Source organism: Olea europaea, chromosome 12 (genome assembly GCF_002742605.1).
Source record: "Olea europaea var. sylvestris chromosome 12, O_europaea_v1, whole genome shotgun sequence".
Lineage (NCBI taxonomy): Eukaryota > Viridiplantae > Streptophyta > Magnoliopsida > Lamiales > Oleaceae > Olea > Olea europaea.
The window spans coordinates 30,213,694-30,239,711 of NC_036248.1; the positions used below are offsets into that span (position 1 = coordinate 30,213,694).

A 26,018-nucleotide genomic window follows, 5' to 3' on the forward strand; every position below is an offset into this window, starting at 1 on the left:
GTGAATTTTGGCTTAAACAAGTTGGATTCCTCGGTCACGTAATTACTGCCCAAGGAATTGAGGTGGATCCAGTAAAAGTGGAAGCAGTAATTAATTGGAATACACGAACTAACGTGGGTGAAGTTCGAAGTTTTCTAGAATTGACTGGGTATTATCGGAGATTTATAGAAGAATTCTCCCAAATAGCTGGACCAATGACACAATTGACAAGGAAATGAGTAAAGTTTGAATGGACAGATAAGTGTGCGCAGAGCTTTCAGGAGCTAAAATGATGATTGATTTCAGCACCCGTGTTAGCTATACCCGAAGGATCGAAAGGATTTGTTATATTTAGTGATGCATCCAAACAAGGTTTAGGATGTGTACTGATGCAGCACGGAAAAGTGATTGTTATGCATCAAGTCAATTGAAGCAACATGAACCGAACTCCCCGACGCATGATCTAGAACTTGCTGCAGTAGTGCATGCTTTAAAGATATGGCGACATTACTTACATGGAGGGAAGTGCGACATTTACACGGATCATAAAAGTCTCAAATATTTCTTCGCACAGAAGGAATTGAATATGAGATAGAGACGATGGTTGGAACTTGTAAATGATTATGATTGTACTATCAATTACCATTACGGTAAGGCTAATGTTGTTGCCGATGTGCTAAGTAGAAAGCCAGTGGGACGATTGGCGTCATTTCCTACTACTCAGTTGGAGTTGATCAAGGACTTGAAGAATTTATGAATCGAAATAGTTGCCACACCAGAGCAAGTCACCACCCGTTTAGCAACTTTGGTGGTTCGACCTACTCTTAGAGATCGGATCATTGAGGCACAAGATAAGGAACCATTCTTGCAAAGGATCAAGAACGAGATTGGTACTAATAAGAGAAAGGACTTTAGAATAGCTTCGGATAGGGCTCTGATGTTTAAAGGAAGGATTTGTGTACCTAAGGATGAAATTTTGAGGAAGGAGATATTGGAGGAGGCGTATATCACTCCATACACTGCACATCCTGGTGGTATGAAAATGTATCAAGACCTTCGAGATACATTTTGGTGGAGGAATGTGAAAAAAAGTATAAGTCTATTTGTGGCAAAATACATTGTATGTCAACAAGTTAAAGCAGAACATCAAAGACCGGCAGTGTTGTTAAATCCATTGAACATACTAGAATGGAAGTGAGAGAATATCGTAATGGACTTTTTGGTAGGATTTTTGAGATCAGCAGGAGGACACAATGCTAGATGGGTAATAGTGGACCGTCTAACGAAGTTCGCTCATTTTCTTCCGGTGAAAATGACATTCAGTCTAGATCAGTTGGCACGGTTGTACATTAAAGAGATCGTAGGATTGCATGAAACCCCCGTATCCATTGTGTCTGACAGAGATCCAAGATTTACATCTAAGTTTTGGAAGAGCTTGCAAGTGGCTATGAGAACGAAATTGAATTTCAGTACGGCATATCACCCTCAATCTGATGGTCAATCTGAAAGAACCATTCAGACTTTGAAAGATATGTTAAGATCCTATGTTTTGGATCAAGGAGGCAATCGGGAATCGTATTTACCTTTGGTGGAATTTGCATATAATAATAGTTTCCAAGCAACTATTGAAATGGCACCGTATGAAGCTCTCTATGGTAAAAGATGTAGATCACATGTTCATTGGGATGAAGTCAGAAAAAAGAGAGTTTTGGGACCAGAGATTATTGAAAGGATATTCGTAGCCATTGATAAGATCCGTACTAGGAAAAAGGCAGCGCAAGACAGACAAAAGAGCTATGCAGATATCAGACGAAAGGATTTGGAGTTTCAAGTTGGAGATAAAGTCTTTCTAAAAGTGGTACCAATAAAGGGTGTACTTAGGTTTGGCAAGAAAGGCAAGCTATGACCTCGTTATATCGGACCTTTTGAAATACTTGATAGGGTCAGAAGTGTGGCTTATCGATTAGCTTTGCCGCTCGAACTATCACCAGTTCACAACATATTTCACATATTGAAGATCAAGAAGTATATGTATGATCCTGATTACGTGGTCAATTATCAATCCCTAGATGTACGTAAAGATTTATCTTATGAGCAATTACCAATTAAAATACTGAATCGAAAGGTACATAAATTACGGAACAAGGAGATTCAACTGGTCAAGGTGCAATGGAATAATCATGGAGTCAAAGAAGCTACTTGGGAAGAAGAAAAAGAAGTTAAAGACAAATATCCGACACTTTTTTCCAATCCATAAGGTAAATTTCGAGGACGAAATTTTATTTAAGGTGTAAGGGATGTAGAAGCCCAAGAAATAAAACGTAATTAGGCTATTATGTTGTGATGATCTAGCATCACGAGCCTGTCTCATTCAAGAAACGAGTTGTGGAAGCTCAAACCATTTAAGATTTTGAAAGCTCAAGCCATAAATTAATTAAAAGCCCAACAATTTAAGAGATTAAGTTTAAGTAAATTTGATTACAAAGATGTAATGAATAACTGGGTTGCCCCAATGGTCATCTACATGGTATTTCATATAGGCAACCCAGGTTCGAATCACCATGTAGATTTTTTATAAAACTTTTTTATGAATTTTTTTAGGCTTAAAAACTCTTCAAATTCTTAACTAAAGATCCAATTTAACAAACTTTATAATAATACAACTCCCCCCATTTAGTTTTTCATTAAAAAGAAAGGTTACAAGAAGCGGAAGGTCACTTTTTCACTACATCCTTCCTTCAATTCGAATTTCATCTTATTTTCTCTCAAAAAAAATATATTTTATGTCAATTTAAGCTAAAGGAATAACAAAGGTGAGAAGAAAAAAGGCTTTCTACACATTTGTTATTTGATATCCAAGAAAATTCAAGGTAGGTTGAGGTGCAAGTGTTATTTCGTTTTCAAATTTGAATTTTCGTTAAAAGTTGAATGAAATGGTACCTACAGGTACGGTGCTTCGGCACTACTATAGTTTGAATGATCATTCTCCGGCTCTACATGTTATGATAATGTTATAGATATCAGATTTTGCCGAATATCCATCTACATGCAACGATATGAATCTATGTTTTGAATTTTCTAATTTGATTACGAAATGGACTGATGATATCTATTGAGTTTCAAACTCATGGGTTAAATCCTTCTTACAAGTTGATTTTGTTCTTTTGTTGGGGACGCGGATGATGGTGGTTGAAGATGCAATTCGATTTGGAAAAGTTGGTGAATTAACAACTTTAAATTGATTATGAAATGTTTGTATTTCCTATTAATTACTTTTTTATGGACATCATATATGAAACTATTTCTACAAACATTTTCTTATGAATATGTTATGTTTAAAAATAGATATATGTGATCTAGAATTTACTTACGAAACACCGTCTTCAAAAAAAAAAAAAAGTGAATTAGTTAATGTTACTGTTTTCTTAGAAATTTTAGTTTCTGCTCAAATTTTAAAAATTCATAACTAATTTGTTACTTCGAATTTTTGAACAAAGCTAATGGTTTTTGATAGCCTCATAAGTTAGCTACTGAATAAACTTAGAATCATGTCAATCCAATGTCGGAAAAATTTTATATGTCACTTTAAGTAAACATAGTGTTGCTGTTTTCTGAAAATTTCAGTTTCTGCCATTGAACTTAAAAATTCATAACTCAATCGTTACTTGGGATTTTAGGACAAAACCAGCGGGATTTAATAGCCTCATGGATTAGCTACTACATAAACTCAAAATCATGTCAATCCAATAGCTATGGAATTTTATATGACACCTTAAGTATGCTGCGCTGGGTTACTTCCCAAATCGAGTCGCTGCGAGGTTTTGAAAAACATTTTAACATCTCATATGTCGCCGACAAAAGCTAAATTTTGGACATATTATATTATGAGAAGTTTTCTACTTTCTCTTAAAGTTTTGTGAAGTTTCGACCTAGATTACTATGTAAATGAGTTTATTTTAAAACTTACCGCGCAAAAATGGGAAGTCAAACAACAACATTTATTTTTAAATTCTTGCCTAGAATTTCATGCAAAAAAATGTATTTATGCATGGATGTCACCCGAAGACATTAAGAATTAGTTTTTTTTTGTATTGAGTTATGTTGTCATTTATTGTTCTTTTAAAAAAAGGATATTCTTAAATTAAATCTTTATAATTTCCTCTAAAAATTTTAGCTATTTTTTCAAGTTTATGGCTAAAAGTACAATTAATCTAACGACGTTCCGGTCCTTGCGGGTCGGGGCGTTACAAACACGACTTGCACTTTATCAAAGTGATTTTAAAATGGAATTCGCCTCTTGATAAATAAAACGAATAAGTTTAATTACTAAGAGAGGCTAACACTGCGCACAGAGGTGTTGCAAGAATGCAATGCCACCACTGTTGGACTACTGTCTGTCGTGGATTTGGGGAGGTCGTGGTGGTTATTGTTCATAAGACGGTGGTAATTGAAAGTCCAAGAATAGTTAACTAAAAGGGGTGAATTGGTTTTTAAATACTTTTCCAAAATTAATTCAAGTCTAAAAACAATGTACTAGCAGATGTAGCAATAAAATAAATACACAAAAATATGAAATCAAATAAGAAAAATTAATGAGCACAATGTAAAAACGATAAATAGAAGGGAGAGAATACAAAGATTTAATTGTGGAGATTCGATCTAATGCAATGATCTACGTCCTTCGTTACCAAGCTCTCCGACACGAACAAGGCTTATTCGCTAAATTGATTGACTTATGGTGTAATTCATCTACAACACTTTCGGTGACTTACAAGCAAGGAGCACCGATCCTTACGTAATATTGAGCTTTACGGGACCTCAACACAACCCACACTATTGAGTTTTACGAAAGCTCAATATTACCCACAATATTGAGGTTCACGGAACCTCAATATGGCCCATACAATGGTTTACAACAAGGAGCACCGATCCTTATACATTGTTGAAATTTATAGGGCTTCAACACAACTTACACTTTATCAAAGTGATTTTAAAATGGAATTCCCCTCTTGATAAATAATACAAATAAGTTTAATTACTAAGAGAGGCTAACACTTCAATGAATAGCAATAAATGATAGCTCAAATATTAGATAAAAACTTTGACAGATATGATAATTAAAAATAAAATTCAATCAATCAAAGTAGTTCAATGAGAAAATGAAGAAGAAATAAATTCAATGTAAGTTTAAAAATCTTCTCAAGATATCTCTCTCTTTTAAAGAATTATTATAATAAATTAAGTCCCAAGAAAGAGATGATACACTTTGATGAATATGATGATTTACAAGTTTAATTTAATCAATCAAAGTTTTCAATATAAAGTAGTAGAAATGATACAATGTAAGTTCAAAACTTTTTCTTCAAAATATTTCTATCTTCTATGAATGATAGAAATAAGTTAAGTACAAAAAGAGAGATGAAAAACTTTGATGAAAATAATGATTAAAGAGTTTAAATCAATAAAAGTTTTGATATGAAAAAATAAATAAAATGAATGCATAAGAAAGCTTAAAGAATTCTTAAAACAACTTGAAAATCTTGTGAAGAATGGAAAGAGTGAAAATATTTATAGAGTTCAAAAACGTAAAAAAATCTATATTTGCGGAAGACAAGTCTGGTCGACCGTCTCTTGTCCGGATGACTAATATAGCCGTTTGTACAGTGAAAATTAGAGGTCAGAATGGTCAAATTTTGGAATGTTGATGGGCGTTCAGTCTACTGCCTTTCTAGGCGGTTGATCATCCCAACAGTGCGATCTTTTTACGTGTTAATCCCGTTTGTTCCAATTTGAGAGTTTTGAAATGCATGGACTTTTGGAAAGTATTTTTAACTAAATTTTCAAACTAAAAATGTTTTTAAAATCCAAAAATCATTTTTAAAAGTTATTTTTATATTTGATCAAAACTTTTCATTGGAATGATTTTTAATGCACAAAACTTATTTTTAATCCATAGCATTTTGAGCTTAACCATTCATCAAAGTATTAGTACCTTTTACTTTTTTGCTTAAGAAATCAAGTCTTTGATCTCCGAAGTTGGCTCTTAAATTATTGAATATGTGACTTCAATTTTGACCTCGTTCTTTTATGCCGTCTCTCGTGCGCTTGATCTTTCTTCGCCTCGAATGATTTAACTTGAGTGCTTAGTGCTTAATTGATTTTAACGTAGAACTATCATTACTCAAAATAAATTGATAGAAATAATATTAATCTTGTTTGTTATGATAAAAAAATTGAGGATGAAGTCAACGGTAATGATGAAGTGGCGACGACGACTGCAGTGGATTTGGGGATTTTTTTGGGTGGATATGGTGACTGTGATTTTTTTGTTACAGAAGTATTGACCCTAATATTATGGTGATGGCGTTGGCGTTGGCGTTGGTGGTGATGGTGGTCACTGTAGTGGCAAATCGACGACGATTTGTATTGTTTTACGGTGGTTTGTGGTCATTAGTGGTGACTTTTGCAGTAGTTTTTTTAGATGGGTTTATGGTTTGTGCTGTCAATGTTTTGTGGTGGTTTTGCGCTACTGTGGTGTATAGTGGTGATTTTGTGTTATCTGGTGATGATGGTCATGGCGGTGGTGTTGCTGTCATAAGTGGTGGCGGTGGCGGTGGGTCTTGCGAAAACGGTGGTGTGTGGTGGTTTTGTATTGTTGTGGTGTGTGGTGTTGCTGTCGAAGGTGGTGGCGATGATTTTGGTGAAAACGACGGTGGTGTTGTTGCTATTGAAGGCAATGGTGCAAAAGTGGTCAAAAGTGTTAGTGGCAGTCACAACTTGTTTAGTTGATTGTAACCATTGAATTGATTAACCCCTGATCAATAAGCAATACGTGATCAATGAAAAAGATAAATTATGATCAAGAAATAATGCGTGACCTAAAAAATTGTTAATTTGTGATCGATAATTTGTGATTGATAAATAAATTGTGACTTATACATTTTTGATTTGTGATGAACAATTTGTAACCTATAAAATTTTGAATTGTGACCATAAAATAATCTGTGACCTATAAAAATTTTGATTTGTGATCGATAATAATATGTGACTAACTAATTTGTTAATTTGTAACCAAATTATAGAGACCTGTGACCTTGATATATTTAATTAATAAAATATATATAATTAATTAATTAATAAATATATGATTTTTTAAATTTGAAATTGTTGTTCTTAGTTTTGTCGATGATCCTTAACCTGTTAATTATAAATTTTTCCTTGTAGAAGTATCATTAAAGTCAGCTATGCTTGAATATTTGGTATTTGTTTGCGGAGTAACCAAAAAATTTGCACTCTCTCTGTTTAAGAAAAAATAGAATTGCTTTCTATTTTAGTCCGTCCCGTGTTCATCTTTAGTCATGTATTCTCTCAATAAATACTTTTGTACTTGAAATCAATAATTTTTTCTATTTTTTAATCACACATTCTCCTAAAAATCACTTAGGCCCTGTTTGATTGGGGATATTTTCCATGAAAAATGGTCCAACTCTTTTGGTGTTTGATTGCAAAAGTATTTTATGGAATTCATTTTCCATATTTTCCTCACATATGTGCATTTTTCTTATTTTGGTGGAAACCCAAATTTCACCAAAATTGGTTTTCCACCTTTTTTTTTTTTTTGGTTTTTTGTTTTGTTTTGTTTTGTTTTGTTTTGTTTTTTTTTTTTTTTGTTTTGGTAATGGGAACAAACTCTAAGAATAATTATAAAATAAGATATTCCTTAAATTGATAATTTTCATGTAAAACAAAACTAAACGAACACCAAAATATAGATAACTTTTCGATATTCATTTATTTTTATTTTTTTGTTTGTAATGGAAACAAATTTTAGAAACAATTGTAGAAGTGAATATCCCTTAAATTGTTAATTTTCATGAAACATAGAGCCAAATGAATACCAAAAGACACTTTTATTTTAAGATTTTTCAGATAAAAATTATATCAATTAAACACTATTAATTGACAATTCCAATTAAAATAAATTCTAGACAATTCAATTCTCTACAATTCGTTTTTTTCTATCCAAATTCTATCTTTAGAATCAAACGGACCCTTATACAAAATTTAGGACAATCCTAAAAATATGGCTCAATTAGAGCCTGGTCATTTTCAGCTCTGCACCAAATTTTGTATCATTTTGCATTAAATCAAAATTCATCTCCAACCATTACACCAAATGAATAATGTTTAACCATTTTCTTCCTCTTTTTTTATTCTTTATAATTTATTTATTTGAAATATTATTTATTTACTTATTTTATAAATACATAAATTACTAAATAAATAATTACGTTAAATTATGGAGAAGATTAAATTTATTAATAGATATAAAAAAATATAGTACAATTAATAAAAACAACACAACAACGAAAATACGAAATCATGCCATCAAAAAATAGTATAATGCATTTTGAATTTTGATAAACAAAATTTTTGCAATTTAATTTTCGGAATTCATATATTCTGCCCACAAATGATCGATTAATGCATTTCGAAGTGCAATGCGAGCTTCTTTATCCTTGATTTGTCTATGACGAGCAAGAAATTTCCAAAAATGTCAATTTTCGTCTTCAATCAACTCAATTTTTTTCTTCTTTTAATTAATATATTAATTATTATTTCTTACATTTAAAATTTATTTTAAATGCAAATAATAATAATAATTTTTTATTGTATTATAAAATATATAGCGCAAATGACACAAATACCTTTAACAAATTTGTTTGGGAAAGGATAAAAAAGGGTAAAAGAAACTTTATACACTTTACATTTTGATGCAAAATTGTGCAAAGTTTGGTGTTGCATTGGAGTAACTTTGCACTAAAAAGGGGTACTTTTAAGATTGGGCAAGTCAAAAAGCCATTTTTTCACTTTAATCAAATTTTTGCCAATTATCAAGATGGTCTTTTGTTGAGTAAAATACGAAAATATCCTTAAGTAGTTTATACAATTACAAAGGTAGAATTTTGTTTAAAAAGACAAAAATACCCTTAAGTTGCAAATTAAAAAATCAAACACTTTTCACTTTATATTTAATTATTTATTTTAAACACTTACTCAGATAAAAAAATTAATATTTAATTTACTTTCTTGTTTAATTATTTCATTAATTAATTATCTTAATTGGTTATGTATAATTTAATCACTTGTTTAAATAAAAAATAATATTTAATTTGATTTCTCATTTAAATCTTCCATTAATTAAGTATCTTAATTGATTATGTATATTTAATTAATTATTTAATTATTTATCTAAACACTTACTCAAATAAAAAATTAATATTTAATTTGGTTTTTTCGTTTAAATATTTCTTTATTAATTACCTTAATTGGTTATGGGTATTGTTTATTTAATATTTAATTACTTTATTTCATTATATGTTTAATCACTTATTTAAATAAAAAATTAATATTTATTTTAATTTCTAATTTAAATATTTCTTTATTTAATTGTCTTAATTAGTTATGTATATTATTTATTTATTTTTTAATTAATTTTTTTAATTATTTATTTAATCACTTAATTAGATGAAAAATTAATATTTAATTTAATTTCTTATTTAGATTTTTCATTAGTTAATTATCTTAATTGGTTATGTATATAATGCATTTAAAATTTAATTGCTTTATTTAATTATTTATTTAATCACCTATTTAAATAAAAGAATTAATATTTATTTTAATTTCTTATGTAAATATTTCATTAATTAATTATGTATTTTCTTTATTTAATATTTAATTACTTTGTTTAGTTATTTATTTAATCACTTAATTAAATAAAAAATTAATATTTAATTTAATTTCTTATTTAGATATTTCATTTTTAAATTATCTTAATTGGTTGTGTATATTGTGTATTTAATATTTCATTACCTTATTTAATTATTATTTTAATCACTTATTTGAATAAATAAATAATTTTTAAATATTGATTAATTATTTAAATATTTCAGTAATTAATTATTTTAATTGGTTATGTATAATATTAGTAATTAATATTTAATTATTTTATTTTAATTACTTATTTAAATAAAAATATTATACCATATGACATTATTGGAGAGTTGAAAAACAGTTTTTTTGATCCTTCACTCATAGAATTCCACATGTACATTATGGACATCCTTATGAATTAGTACATTTAGAATTATTCAATATTTAATTTGATTTCTCGTTTAAATATTTCTTTATTAATTACCTTAATTGGTTATGTATATTTAATTACTTTATTTAATTATTTATTTTAAACACTTTCTCAAATAAAAAATTAATATTTAATTTAATTTCTTCTTTAAATATTTCATTATTAATTATCTTAATTAGTTATGTATATTGTTTGTTTAATATTTCATTACTTTATTTAATTATTTATTTAATCACTTATTCAAATATAAAATTAATGTTTAATTTAATTATTCTTTAAATATCTCATTAATTAATTATCTTAATTGGTTATGTATGTTATTTATTTAATATTTAATTAAAACATAAACCACACGGTGCTTGAGAATATCTAATGGAGATGGTCACATTTTCAAGACATTGAACATTATTCAAGAATGTCGAAACTATATTTCATCTACTAAATAAAGTGGAGTGGGAAGTTCTCAATTATAATATGTTACTCTCTACCCAAATAATGTGTAATATCCATTTAAATCGTATGTACTCTCTATTTATAGTATGTTATTGATTTCCTCAATTTTCTCTATTTATAGTATATCATTGATTACATGAAAATTGACCCGACGAATATGTAATATCTACTTAAATCGTATGTACTCTCTATTTATAATATGTTATTGATTTTCTCAATTTTCTTTATTCATAGTGTGTTATATATGTAATTAAGAGTAATTAGTTATTTATTATACAATTTCATAAAAACTAAAGTATTACTAACATTTTAAAAAAATGCTTACATTTTAAATTATTACATCTACGGATCACAATGTACAGAAAAGAACGCTTACATTTTAATGTGTGTTTTGGTTTATCAACTTTACTCCACATCCGATGCTAAAAATTCAATGTACTTTAATAAGGGTTATTAATTGATTGGATTTTGATCCGAATTCGATAAAATTAATGGGAGATGGATTTAAGGTCTTAATCTGATAACTTAATCGATATTCAAATTCGAAAATTCGTTAACTAAATAAATCAAATATGGATATAGGTCAATTCGATCTAATATCACTAAAACATTCCAAGAAGAGTTTTCTTTAAAAATAAGTTAAATGAGCATAACCAAACCATATTTTAAGTATCCAACATTCTAAAATCATATCGAAACTTTGATATTTCAAAAATCAGATGAAAAAATATTTTTTAATATCAATAATAATATTATAAATTAATTTATATATTCATACCCTAACCATCATCCAAACCCCAAAACCGTTTTTGTTCCACTTTCTCTCCCCCTTATCACTCATACCCATCGTCGCCATCGAAGACAACCTTGTTTGCAGTGACGCTGTCGAACCCCGTTTGAAACACTAATCTCCCATTTAATGTCTTCCTCCAACGTGCGGTGGTGCGTGGTGTGACGATCCGTGGTGTGTGGTGCGTCGATCTGCAGTGGTGTGTGCGATAGTAACTTGTATGTGCGGATCTATGCGGTGGCGATCTGTGTAACGCGTGTGCGATGATGCGAATGGCGGTGGTGGAGGTGGGGTGCTGTAGCGATTTGCATTTTTTTTGTTAGTTCTTCTTCCACCCTGCTTAGTCGGAGTTTTGGGGGTGTAAGGTGTTCGCTCTTCATCTCTGTCGGTGGCGCAGCTTGCATCACTGTCCCAAGATGTGTGTGTGTGTGTGTGTGCGCACGCGTGGGTCTGGGCGTGTGTATTCGGCGGAGGTGGCATGAGGCTGTGGTGGTGTATGCATGACGGTGATTCCCCTTTCGTTACAGCATTATGGATTTTGTGTGGTGGTGGTGTATTGCAATCGTTGCAGCATCGTCGATTTCGTGCAATAGTGGTGCGGTACAGATCCCCTGATCTGTGGCGATCGTGGATTTTGTGTGGTGACGACAACGGTGTTTGTGTGGTGACAGTGTTGCGGTGGGTGGTTGATCTGGTGGTGGTCTATTTGAAGTGTTGCAGTGGGTTGTTTGAGGTGCTGTGGTGGCGGCACTCGACGGATCTGGTGTTTGTGTGGACTGTGACTCCCAATTGCGGTGTTGGTGTTGGTGGGTGGTGGGTGGCAGCAATAGTGATGGTGATGGCCATGAGAATTGTGACTGTGACTGATTTCGAATTGTGAATTGTGACTCACAATTGGATAAGTAACATGAAATTTGTGACTGTGATTTTCAATTTTGACTCACGATTTATTAAACTGTGACCTATAAATTCTTTGAATTGTGACTGTAAAATAATTTGTGACATTAAATTTCTGATTTGTGACCAAAAAATAATAAGTGAAGAATTAAATCGTTAATTTGTGACCAAATTATATAAATCCGTGACTTAAATTAATTGGTGACTAAAAATAATAAATAATACATGACCTAAAAATTGTGTTTGTGACTTATAATTTATTAAGTTGTGACCGAAAAATTAATTTGTGACTTATAAAATTTTTGATTCGTGATCGAAAAATAATATGTGACCTATAAAATTTGTATTTGTGACTTATAAATTATTGAGTTGTGATCGAAAAATTAATCTATGACCTATAAAATTTTTGATTCGTGATCGAAAAATAATATGTGACCTATAAAATTTGTGTTTGTGACTTATAATTTATTGAATTGTGACCGAAAAATTACCCTGTGACCTATAAAATTTTTGATTCGTGATCGAAAAATAATATGTGACCTATAAAATTTTTAATTTGTGATCGAAAAATAAGTTGTGACCAATAATATGATAAGTCGTGACTAAAAATTAATCCGTGACTAATTATTTTTAGATTTGTGACCAATAAACAAATTGTGACTCACAAAATTTTTGAATTGTGATCGTAAAAAAATTTGTGACATAAAATTTTTGATTTGTGACCAAAAAATAATAAGTAACTAATTATATTATTAATTTGTGACCAAATTGTAAAGATCCGTAACCTAAATATATTTAATTAATAAAATAATTAATTAACTAATTAAATTATAAATAATTTTTAATAAAAATCTGATTTTAGAAATTTGAAACTTGTTTTCTTGTTTTTGAAATGTACTATAATTAATTTCTTAATTATGAAATTTTCCCTTAAAAAAATGATTTGGGCCTTTTAATATAATAAGTGAGCCCATCAAGATGGTTTAAATATTTTTTAAAATAAATAAATAATTAAAATCTTGTTGAGGCTAAGATTTTCAATGAAAAAATAAATAAAATCTTTATTTTTCTAATTTTCTCAATTTCAGATCGGATATCCGATAACATAGTTAATCAGATATGAATTTAGCATTCAAATATCCATCGGATTGGATTGGATCGGATCGGATCAGATAGGATAATTATTCTTAACGGATTAGATTGAATCGAATCGGATCGGATTTGAGCATATTCGATCCATTTACAGCCTTAACTTCAATCTGAAGATTCCACAATTGCTCTGGGTCGATTTCACAGAAGAGGTTGACAACGTACAGTCGATGGATGTTCTTTTCTTTGCCTCGATCGTGTACGGAGAATTAATGTGTTATGACAACAATCTAGTCCTCTTGCTGACAATTTGCTCTGACACGTCAATAACATGTTTCTTACAAGGTGTCACTTCCATTGCCTTCTTCGACATAATTGTCATGTCATCCAAACTCGCGATATTATTTGTCAAGTTGGGGTTCCTCTCCGACATAGTTATGTATACTATTTATTTAATATTTAATTACTTTGTTTAATTATTTATTTATTCACTTAATCAAATAAAAAAATAATATTTAATTTAATTTCTTGTTTAGATATTTCATTTATAAATTATATTAATTGGTTGTGTATATTATGTATTTAATATTGCATTACCTTATATAAATAAATTTTATAATATATACAATTATTTCATAAATAAAAAATATATATACAATTATTTCATCCCCTTCACTGGCACTTCTCCCATCCCCATTAACATGCGTCACGATTCTAATGAAACATCTGTGAACATCCCCACCCCTCCACCATCACCTTTCCTATCATCATCTCCGCCACCCTCTCTATCACAGTCTGAGACCCACATCCCCTGTATCTCCTCGGATATGACTATGACCCTTCTCTTCGATCAATGTTGTCAACTAAGCAAGCACTTCTAACTGACTTATTAACATTTCACCAAGTTAATGATCATGTATCGAGATTCCGAAATGATGTACAACATAAAATCACAAATGAATAATATGTACCTCAAGATCGTCAATGAGAGCTGATAACTGTCAGCTCTGTCAGTTATCAGCTCTGTCCTCATAGATAGTTGTTGAATATTTCAATGTCATCAACAGCCTCCAAATGAAAGACGTCGATCGACGTCTTTTTGTGATGACACCTCAGTACGCACTTCAGTACAAACACCATCCCAACTTCAACTTGTCAAACATATCGTCACATTCCCTGAATGTGTCTTCTAACTGTGTTAGAGTTACCGTCGTAAACATAATCGACGTAATAGGTCCATGTGCTTCTCATCCAACAAATCTAGGACTAATATTAAGCTTGCTTAAGTTGTAGTTTGAAGTAACTTTGTTGGGAATCCATCTGAAGGCGGCGTCCAAATGGTAATCCATTCTGTAAAATTTAAAATTATTGGACCTTGTGTAATAGACAATGGAAAAAGCATAATGTTTGAAAATTAAATTGTTTATTTACTTATTTAAATTGTTTATCAAATATTTAATTGTTAATTATTTATTTAAATTGTTCGTTTAAATTATATATTCCATATTTAAATGTGTATTTAAATTATTTATTTTAATTTTTTAGTTGTTTATTTAATATTTATTTTAATTGTTAATTGAATGTTTAATTGTTTATTTTAAATGTTAATTATTTATTTCAATTGTTTATTTAATACTTAATTACTTATTTTTATTATTTATATTTATGATTCATTTAAATTATTTATTTAATATTTAAATGCTAATTATTTATTTCTATTGTTTGTTTGAATTGTTTATTTAATATTATTTAATTACTTATTTAAACTATTTTTATTATTTATAGTTATTTTTTATTTATGTTAATTAATTATTTTTATTGCTTAATTAATATTTAATTTACTTCTTTATTGAATTTATTTCAATTAGTTATTTATTATTTACTTAAATAAACAATATACATAAATAATTAAATAAACAATTAAATTAAATATTGATTTATTAAATTATTTATTTAATATTTAATTTAATTAATTATTTAAACATTTCATTAATTATTTTAATTGGTTATGTATATTATTTGTTTAATATTTTATTAGTCTATTTAATTACTTATTTTAATTGTTTATTTCGTATTCATTTACTTCATTTAATTATTTATATTAATTTCTTATTTATTTTAATTGTTTATTGAATATTCAACGTTTATTATATTTATTTCATTATTTAAATGATTTATATTTTAAATAAAATGAAACAAAAAACAATTAATTATTTTAATTAAATAAACAATTTACGTAATTCATGAAATATTTATAAACAATTAAATTCAATATTAAAAAAATGGACGGCAAGCTGGGCCATTTCCAGACAGCTCAGGGCCATCTGGATCTAGACAACTGGGCCTTCTAAATCTAGATGGTGAAGTCATTGCCGACTGGGTCCCCTGAAAACTTTATTTTCGACGAGCTCCACCCCATTTTTTCACTTTTCATAATCAATTCAACCTTAAATTCAACTTTTCCTTCTATTTTAACTATAAAAACTTGTATTAAAATCATAATTTAACGTATTCAAATTTTAAACATTCAAATTCTCACATGTGTCAGACCTGAATGGTGAGTAAATAACAAAGAAACAAATACAATCTTTGAAAAATGACGATCTCCGACAATGGTCGAAGTGGGTCCGGTCTAAGCAATCCGTAGTGGCATCGGTGATGAGATTTTCTTTCGCCTCTTAATTTTCTTTTTCTTTTCTTTCCTCTTCTCTTCTCTTTATTTGGAGGTATTTTCAACCCTTTTATTGTTTACATTTTCAGTTTATTTATTTATTTTTTAATGAGAGTTTTTGGGTCAAAGGCCATTGTGGAAACATAAACCGGTCATCTTCCACTATTTCCTCGCACCCAAAAATGGTGCAATTTGATACAATGATGTTAGTATTGGAGTTTCCCTCAATATCGCATAAACTGACGTAACAACAACGGTGTACTAGGTCGACGCGTCACGTCTTTCAGACAAAGCTATGGGCGCCAGTTGATGTTTTCAAAACGATACAATGTTTTAAACAAAAACCAAGGGGCGCTCCATGTTTCCAAGTTGCATGCACCAACTTGCCCAACGCGCACTTTTTTATCCTTTTCCCACTTTTGGCCTTTGATTATTCCAAATTGCGCTAGAAAAATTTGAAGAATAAAATAAAAATCAATGTTGTTAACTATATTTATTCGAATACGTAGACAAAGACCATTCCCGTTGAAATATTTGCGATAAAAAACTAGAAAAAGAAATAGTATTTCGCAAACAAATTAAATTGAATTTCGAAATAATTTTCTATTCTAAAGTTGTATTTGTATTAAATAATCGGTTCTTTTGAGCATATTTCGAAGAACGATTAGATATAATCAACAACGTTAAAAAAATAAAAAGTGAAAACTTTATTTACTATAAAATTGAATCATATTGCATATTACTTAACAAATATTGATGAAGAATTCAAAACTCGAATGCAGTGAAAGCTGAACTAGGAAAATTTTTACAAATATAAAATATAATAATATTAAAAAGTTTATAGTTTCAATTGGGGCCAAGGAACCCACTAGCCCGAGGCTAACCGGCCAATAGGAGGCCATCACGTCGAACAAGGGCCTATCCAAGAAGATAAATCCTTATTTTGGATCATAATGCCCAAGGAAACCTTAGTTTAGAGAGAGAGAGAGAGAAAGTCATTTTGATGTGTTGTTAAGCCCTCATTTTCTTAAAATGAAAATGAGTAAAATAGTATTTTTTAAAAACTAAGTGATTGAAAAAGAAAAAAATTTCGATTTACGTGCAATATTATTTTATGGAAGATTGTGTAGTTAAAAATAGGAAAGAAAAAAATGGAATATAATGAAATTGAATTTAATGAGGGCTAAATTTGACATCAAATTAAAAGAGCTCGTATTTAACAAATAAACGTGTCACTAATGGCATTGCCACTTATTTTAGTAGATAATAAACTCAGAAGAATGAAAAGAAAAATAAAAAAAAACACACAAAAAATATATTTATTGCTTTTGAATGGAAATTACAAATAGTTAATAAAATGTGGATATGAAAAGACAATTAAGGTACCGAATGACTACTTAATTTACAAATTGTGCCATTGATTTGAAAGAACCCAAAGAAATCCGCCAAATTAGAGACCGCTTAGGTCACCGCCGGTGTGACATCATCAAAGCTCCAGAGATCCAATGCACCGCCTCCAAGTACTGTTTCCTGCGCTGGATTTGACCCCGCTGCCGCCGCCACGGACTGACCATCGAGATACGGAATCTGATAGAACTTCATGTAGTTCTCGTAAGCCATTAACTCTTCCGACAGCTTTTGCACTTCATTATCCTTCGCCGCTTCCTCCGCAGCCACCGCCGCCGCATCCAGAACTGTCGTTCCTATGTCAACAATACCATTCTCACTCACCGCCTCCTCCACTTTAAACAAACCCTCTCTTTCCTGATCAAAACAACATGCATTTTCCAAACCCCAACCGGACGCTGACCCGGATACTTCCTCGAGCGGGTACGTTTTAAACGAACCGTGATTATTATTATATGTCAGATTGTGATTGTGATTGTGATTGTGATTGTATGGATTGTACGCATCGTCTTCGTTTGGAAAATTGACTTTAGCTTTTTTCCCTCTGATTATGCGGGCTTCTCTATCGTACGCCCGGGCTGCTTCTTCAGCTGTGTTGAATGTACCAAGCCAAACCCGAACACCTTTTCTCGGGTCCCGGATCTCGGCTGCCCATTTGCCCCATGGCCTCTGCCGTATTCCCCTGTACAGGTTCTTCCGCTGCCGCTTTGCATTTCCACCGATTTCCGCTTGCTTATCACCTGTTTGTATAAATTCCTCAATCGGATTCTAGATATTAGTCTAGGAAAAAAGAAGCTAAATCTAGTTAAAAATTTACCTGTACAAGATTGGGATCTTTTGAGAGGCTTAGAGCCATTTTGGCTGGAGGAGCTGGAATTGTTGGGTTTGGCAAAATGAGAAATTGGCCAGAAGTCGGCGGATGTGGGCCATAGGTCGGCAGCGGAGAGTTGGCTGCTGCCCTTGCTGCGAGGGATGAATCCGGCGAGGATTGCACCACCACACATTCTCGATATTGATAATACTTTGTGATTAAGATTAACAAAATAAAAGAGAATCACAAATGAAGAGCACTTAAGATTATAGAAGAGAGCTTGAAATTTGATTTCGGACAATGATTTTTGACGAGAGAGTCGATAGCAGAGTTGCCATATATATAAGCCAGGGGACGAGAGGTCGGTGAGAGTGATTGCAAAGTTTCCTTGTAGATAATTATTCTTTTTCAATTTTTTTAATACTTATTTTTAATTATACATTTTACTAATAAAATATTATTCATTTAAATTCTTTTTCTACTTATTAACCACAAATTCTAAAAAAATTTACACAAAAATGACTGTCAAACATGGTTTGAGTTAAAATAAGATTTGGTCAATTTAAAAAATTGATAAATTCAAACAATCACTTGGTGAACTTTAATGGCGTATGCCTTTAGCTAGTTTTTTTTTGAGCCCCATTATTTGTAGATGATATTGAGATGAATGGCGTTTTTTTTGAAAAATGAGTGGTTAAAAATTTTTTGATTTATGTGTAATATTATTTTATTGAAAATTGTGTGGTTAAAAATAGAAGAGAGAAAAATTTAATTTAATATAACGAGAATTAATGTGGCTCAAACGGGGTTTAAATTTGAATATTTGTCACATGCACCTTTTAATAAGGACAGAAAATACGCATACGTGTAATCATTAAATTCATTGATGCGTAGACTCTATTGATCATGCCCTCGTTTGAGCCAAATTTAAAAAAATAAAATAAAATTGAATAGTATTTTAACTTTATTTCAACCATACATTCAAAAATAATATTTTGAATATTAATTTTTAGAACAATGTGTGTTTAAAAAGTAAAAAAAAATTGAATTTACGTGTAAAATATTTTATTGTATGAATGTATTGCTGAAAATGAATATGTAAATATATATTTTTTTTCTTTTCAAATAATGGTTGTCAAACAAAGGCTAAAAGTACAAATAATTTAGCAAATCTTAATTCCCTTTACTCTAGCTCCTATTTGGCCTCTTTTTTTGAAATGAAAATGGGTGGAATAGTATTTTTTTAAAAAATGAGTAGTTGAAAAAGAAGGAAATTTTTTTGATTTACGTGTAATATTATTTTATGAAAGACTGTATGGTTGAAAATAGAAGAGAAAAAAATAAAATGTAATTTAATAGAAGCCAAATGGGGGCTTAATCTATTTTTCATACTTATTTTCAACCACATGTTAACATAATAAAATATTCTATTGGTAAATTCAAAAATTTTCTTACTTTTTAACTATACATTCTTAAAAAAATACTATTTAAAACTATATATTTTTTTAATTTTATGACCACCAAACAGAGACGAAGAACGTGACACTAGTATTTATTTAGGTATAGTCTTCTACAAGTCCCTTCACATACATATCACATTTACTTTTTATGAAAATTTGAAATGTGAAAGATATTCATAAATCCGTAGAAACAAGGCTTGAAACAAAGTCTTTTATACAGTTCAATACTATATTGAATTATATTCATTTAAATTACGTATTCAACACATTCTTGGTTCATTTCTCATAAGGGGTTAATGTGCCAGGCTTTATAATGGTGCAACAATACTTGAACTTAGCATGTATGTCTACACTAAGAAACCATATTTAGCCTCTCTTCATCTAAAAATTCTTAAAAAATCGTTTTTAGTCAAAGTTAAATATTAATTTCAAGTTTACATTCACTATTACTATTCATTTATTGACCACACACCACAAGTATTCCGCCTAAAAAGTTATTGATAGTTTTGCTCGAACAATCTCTTAACGACCTCTCTCTAGTAAGATTTGGACTTGGCACGTCAATTTACATTAATATGATAATACCATGTTTAACAACTTCTCTCTTAAAGTTTAAGGTTTTAAATATGGGCAACTCTTGAATTAGCCTTTTGCTAGCTGTTAAAGGGTGTTCAGTACTAATGGTAATGGTTGTAGTTCAATCAAATTTTGGTCTTCCGTGGGGGCCAAGCAAGGAACTGCAAGATGTTTATCTCCTTAATGAAGATTAATTAATTAATTAATACTACTAGCTTAGGGGCTAGTCAATAAATTCTTTGAATTGACTTTCATAGTCACATCCTAAACACGTATTGCGGTATTGGCATCATGTTTCCTTGGAAAATTCCAGCCTATTAAAAGTATGGCAAGTCAATAACCTAATATTATGACCACCTCAACCTTCCATTCTTTACTCCTTAACCTAATCGTTAGATAATTTTTCTAATTAAGTGGTGTCAAAACTTGAATCGATAATTTTTGTGTAATTTGTCATTTCGATAATTTTCATAAATAGGTGATGCGGAAACTTGGATATATATATATATATATATATATATATATATATATATATATTTTTTTTGTATCATAAGAGAATCTTTGTACTTTTTTTTTAATAATTGTTCAATCTCTTCTATCACTATTTAGTAATTGATTAATATATACGAAAACCGTCGAAGCTCGTTGTATCATTAAAAGCCGCGGACATATCATATCCACGACAATTGACTAGAAAGTAAGACGTCAAATATGTAGCTTCTAATTGATATGTAAAGCATAGTTAAATAGGTTGATAAGAGTATACTAAGAGTTTGTTTGAAACAAATTTTCTTAATTGAAAAATGAGAAAAACTAGGAATTCCATATAATATGTAGTTGAGAATGATTTTAAAGAGAAAATTGTGCCAAGAGAGCCTTTAGTTTAAAATTGTACAGAGTTGAAGATGTACAATAAGTTTGAACTCAACCGAAGTTAAAAAAAGGTTAGGAAAAATTGTAGCCACGATACCTAACATTTCGTTTATTAACAGATTTGATCCAAATCTTTCATTTGTACTATCTGAGGTACCAAACCTCTAAAAAATCTTACCTGGAGTCCAAATGGATGGAAACCTTTAGTTGACCTAGAGTTAACATTTTGACCAAATTTTGATTAATTATAAAAGGTTAAAATGGTGAAATTATATTTTCTATAATAAAAAATTAAAATAGAAACCTAAAACACAAATATACTTCATCTTCTCCGCATACCCTACACACACCCACCCCCAAAAATCAAAACCAGGAACCGAAACTGCCACTGCCACTCACCCCATTGCTGTCGTTGCTACCGTCGATTCCCATAGCTAATCGACCTACACTTCAACATTATTTGCCTCTTTTTGAATGCCAATTCCAAGATTTTGCAATTGTTGGGCTAGTTTTATTTCAACTGCAGAGGCAGATTTATAAACCTCTTGTTTATCTCTATCGCTATTCCAACTATTCAAATTGATTACCTAATAATTTCCTCCATTGATTCCTTCGTTATTCACTCAATTTTGCGTTGAAAGGAAAAACCTGTAATATTATTCCAACTATTCAAGAAGTTGGAGCTGTGAAATCTATACTTGAATTTGATTTAGAGCCACCATGGCTTATACATGACATTTGAGGCTACAGTAAACATTGTGATTTGTTGATTTGTTGTTCAAATTCTTGCAATTGGTGGAGTTGTGCGGTGGCAGTGGTTGTGGGTTTTAGTTTGGGTAGGCGGGCAATGATATGAATTGTTTGCAGTGACTTTGGTGGTGGCCGTGATTGTGGTGGTTTGAAAATGGTTGACGACTCATCAATTGATTTGGGAGTCGGGGATGGCGACGTGGTTGGGTGGGTGGAAGTTGGTTTGGCTTATATGAAGTGAGGTGGGGTGGGGGTCAAAATAGTCTAGTAGGAAAGAAGAAGAAAAGTTTTTCAAATTCTATTCTTTTTATTTTTGGTTTTTCAATTTAATTATTTTAGTTCTTTAATATGAAAATCTAAAGTTGTCTTTTTACACTTTAAAATGTAATTAATCTCCGATAACACAAATGAAAGGTTCATGTTAAGTCTGTTAATAAACAAAAAATTTGGTAATTCGTGGCTGCAATTTTTCGAAAATGTTATCATGGTGTATATATGATAGATTTGCTAAGCTTGACAAACATGTTTGTCAACGTTAACACGATTTAAAGTTTGCCTAACATGCTATAAAATGCACGCAGTAGTTTGGAAATTAATTTTAATCACATATTTATAACTACTATTTATTATTATCCATACATTTCATGGAACTTAATGCTACTTCTCTTTACTAATTATAAATTTCTTAAACGAAGGCTCAACTTATTTCTACAACTCATAAAATCTAGTAAAAATAGAATAAAATTGAAAAATGCTATTAGAGTGTGTTTGATTGGAATGAAAAATATCACATAAAAAAAGAAAATATTTTCCTTGTTTTGAGGAAAACAAAAACTTATTCCCCCAAAGAAAATATTTTCCTTAAAAACAAGGAAAATTAGGTATATTTTCAAAAGTTGAAAAATATTTTCAATGGAAAAAAATAACAATCAAACATCAAAAGTATGAATTTGAATGAAAAACTAATATTTTTCATGAAAAATAAATACAATAAAAAACTCTAAATTCTAGAGCCATCTGTAATTGGACAGAAAAGTATTCTTTTTTATTAATTATGATACAACAACAAATTACACAGCTATTTATAACAACTTTACTGGCCTCAATTAGGAATTTACAATCACCTAAAAATCAATTATAACGGCTAATTAACTATACAATACATTGAATCCTCTAAATTTAATATTATTGGTACCCACCATTGAGTTAATGAAGATGTATACGAAAGATCCTTCTAGAAAAAAAACTTTATTAGCCAGACAGTGTGAATTTCTTAAGATCAACTGAGAAGAGAAGTTGGACACAGAACTATAAGAGATTAGATTAGGGATCTGCTGATATTGACTGCAAGAAGTGCAAGAAACATTATTACTCGAGGACAAGAACTGCATAGATTAGCATCTACAAAATGCCCAAGCCGGAAAATAAAAGGAGAATGAAATTTTTGGTTTTAAATATTTGTTTATTATGGAAAGCAATTGTTAAATAATTTTAATCAATTTTTTTACCACTGACATCTAACAAATCTCAGACGCAATACTATAGCCATAAGTGTATTGTGCATTGCCAAGTTCGTCATCCAAGAATAGTCAAATATGATGTGTACGTGTAGTTCTAACATTCAACTTTCATTATTTCTTTCTTATAAAATGATGAAGTCAAAAAGTTGCAACAAAATGGGACACGGACAAGGTTTTTCAAAAGTGGATGGCACGTGCGTGTTTCTCAAACCTTACTGAATTTTTAGTTTATAATATGCATGTCCTAAGTCAGTTAAATTTATTACCTTTCACGGAACTTTTACTGAACTTTCGTATGTATGTTATAATTTTATTTCTTGAACAAGTGATTAAATTTTTATTTCGTTTCAACCATTGTTTTTTAACTTCTTTTAGTAAGCCAAAATTTTCTTACACGATATCATGGGGTACTCTCGGNTTTTTATTTCGTTTCAACCATTGTTTTTTAACTTCTTTTAGTAAGCCAAAATTTTCTTACACGATATCATGGGGTACTCTCGGCCCTGTCATGGTTGTTTTTGAGGAAATCGCAAGAAATAGCCATTTTCACATTATCATTTGTAAAAATGTACAAAATTTCTTCAATGTCAATTTTGCAATAATTTAGACCAAAATATCCCTCATTAACATTCCTAATTCCTCGCTGAAGACAAAAATTTCCATACAATTTAAAATTGTGTTGGCCAATAAAAATTTGACACATAACCTATACTATTAATTTGAAAAGGTACCATGTCAATTCATACATTAAATGTCCACTTCTCCCTATGTCGAGAACAACATTTTAAATGTTGAGAAATGTCTAAAATGTATGGAACTGTAGGAAATGGAATGAAATCTTGTTATAAATACGTGAAGTCATGAAATGTCAAGTGTCGAAATAAACAAGGTTCAAATATTGATAACGATTTTCCAAATTACGAAAAATGTCAAGAACAAATTCGAACTATTCGACGGAATGACAAGATGACACTGAGATTTAAAAAAAGACTTGCCACAAACCAATTAGACATAGAAGTTTCCCAATACGATTTTAACAAAAGGTGTGTTATAAATACATGCTGGTAATAAATACAATTTCACTATTCACATGACAAGCACAAAGTCTACAACTTATGTTATCAAACAAATGTCAATCAATTGTAAATACATAAGTGGAAGTTGGTGTGTAGTTTTGTAATGCAATAACACCTCATTAACCATGTTTTACACCTTTATATAAGCCTGCATATGAGTTGAAAGAGTTTCTTTTAACTTGTCTTCTGCAATCGAGGAAACACCTCGTACCAATATTGTTGTGAACCACTCCTCGCCCGAGTCTTTGGTGGACAATCAAATCATTATTGACTCGGATGATGATGAACAAATGCATGCCTTTGTTCACTACATTCCTCAATCCGGGAATCGTCGCCGTCGGATGAGTGTTCATCCAATTCCATTTCCTGATTTGGGAAACGAAGGCGAGATATCTTTTGTCTGGCATTCAATACATCAACGAGTAGGTAGAAAATATTGGATTGGGTTTGGATGTTACGGGAGATGTCATCATTATAAGCTCTGACGACGATGATGGTAGTGAAATATCTTCTCTGCCCGTTGTTTAGGACATATAGATGTCTTTGTACATCGTAATTTTTTTACCACTTCAAATAAGAAACTCATTATCATTGTCATGATTTATGTTGATGAAGTGGTGAACTTCATGTTGTCTGGTAGTTTATGAACTCCTCGATATGATTTCTCCTAGGAATTGTTTGAAATTTAATACCTGGATGTGTAATGATCTTGAAATCATAGTTCACGAAATTCATGTTTGAAAGTTTAAATTTGAAGTGGATTCGAAATTTCATTCTGTCAAGATGAAACTTTTCGAATAATTCAATTTTCATATTTAATGTCTCTTTGAATAACAACTGATGTTGTTCGATTCCCAAACCACTTCCACTCATCCTCTGTGTTGACGAATGTACCATCATGTGAGATAATGAATCTCATCATACCTCCCATTTTTTGTATGTCATCAATGTAAAAAAAATTAGCTAACACGAATACCAAAAAAATGCTACCCATAAGCAATATGGTCAATGGTACACACAAAATCTTCGAAAGTTTCGCTACGTTAATAAAATGTAATTCTAGACATTGAAATACTGTCAAGAATTCCATTTTAAATGTCATTCTTGACAGTTATAAAATGTTGAGAATGATATGTCGGCCAGACACTTCACCATATATATTTATCATCTTATTCAACTTTAATAACCATTCTTGCAAGGAATTTATTCCTCTATTAACAGTATTGTCAATGCATAACGACCATTGCAAATCATTCTATCAAAGTTATTTAAATAAGTTGTGACACCATTTTTGAGAAATACAAAACAAAACATGAATTTGATTTTAAAATACTCCAATATCTCATAACAAGTATCTACTAATTGTTTCAAAAATCTAATCATCCATTCGCATCATATTTATCACAACAACTGTTAAATACAAACTTATCAACAAAAATGAGATTTCGAAGAAAATTTACCTTTTATGAGGAATTGTGGATGATATTAAATTTCTCGAAACGAGATTATATGATTTTTTTTT

General features: G+C 30.4%; 3 protein-coding genes across 3 annotated transcripts; 2 read left to right on the top strand and 1 right to left on the bottom strand.

Moving 5' to 3' along the window:
- Positions 1-358: 358 nt before the first annotated feature.
- LOC111406897 lies at positions 359-1,177 on the top strand. Its single transcript, XM_023036259.1, has 2 exons — positions 359-530; positions 747-1,177. Exons 1-2 carry the CDS (start codon positions 359-361, stop codon positions 1,175-1,177), a joined length of 603 nt encoding a protein of 200 aa, XP_022892027.1.
- A 12-nt stretch (positions 1,178-1,189) lies between these two features.
- Positions 1,190-2,385, top strand: LOC111406898. The gene is made up of 5 exons (XM_023036260.1): positions 1,190-1,371; positions 1,489-1,554; positions 1,675-1,860; positions 1,921-2,104; positions 2,332-2,385. Exons 1-5 carry the CDS (start codon positions 1,190-1,192, stop codon positions 2,383-2,385), a joined length of 672 nt encoding a protein of 223 aa, XP_022892028.1.
- A 14,931-nt stretch (positions 2,386-17,316) lies between these two features.
- Positions 17,317-18,572, bottom strand: LOC111406367 (ethylene-responsive transcription factor ERF071-like). Its single transcript, XM_023035798.1, has 2 exons — positions 18,248-18,572; positions 17,317-18,170 (listed from the first exon to the last, which is right to left on the bottom strand). The coding sequence occupies exons 1-2, from the start codon at positions 18,432-18,434 to the stop codon at positions 17,485-17,487; spliced, it is 873 nt and encodes a 290-aa protein (XP_022891566.1). The 5' UTR covers positions 18,435-18,572; the 3' UTR covers positions 17,317-17,484.
- Between the last annotated feature and the right edge of the window lie 7,446 nt (positions 18,573-26,018).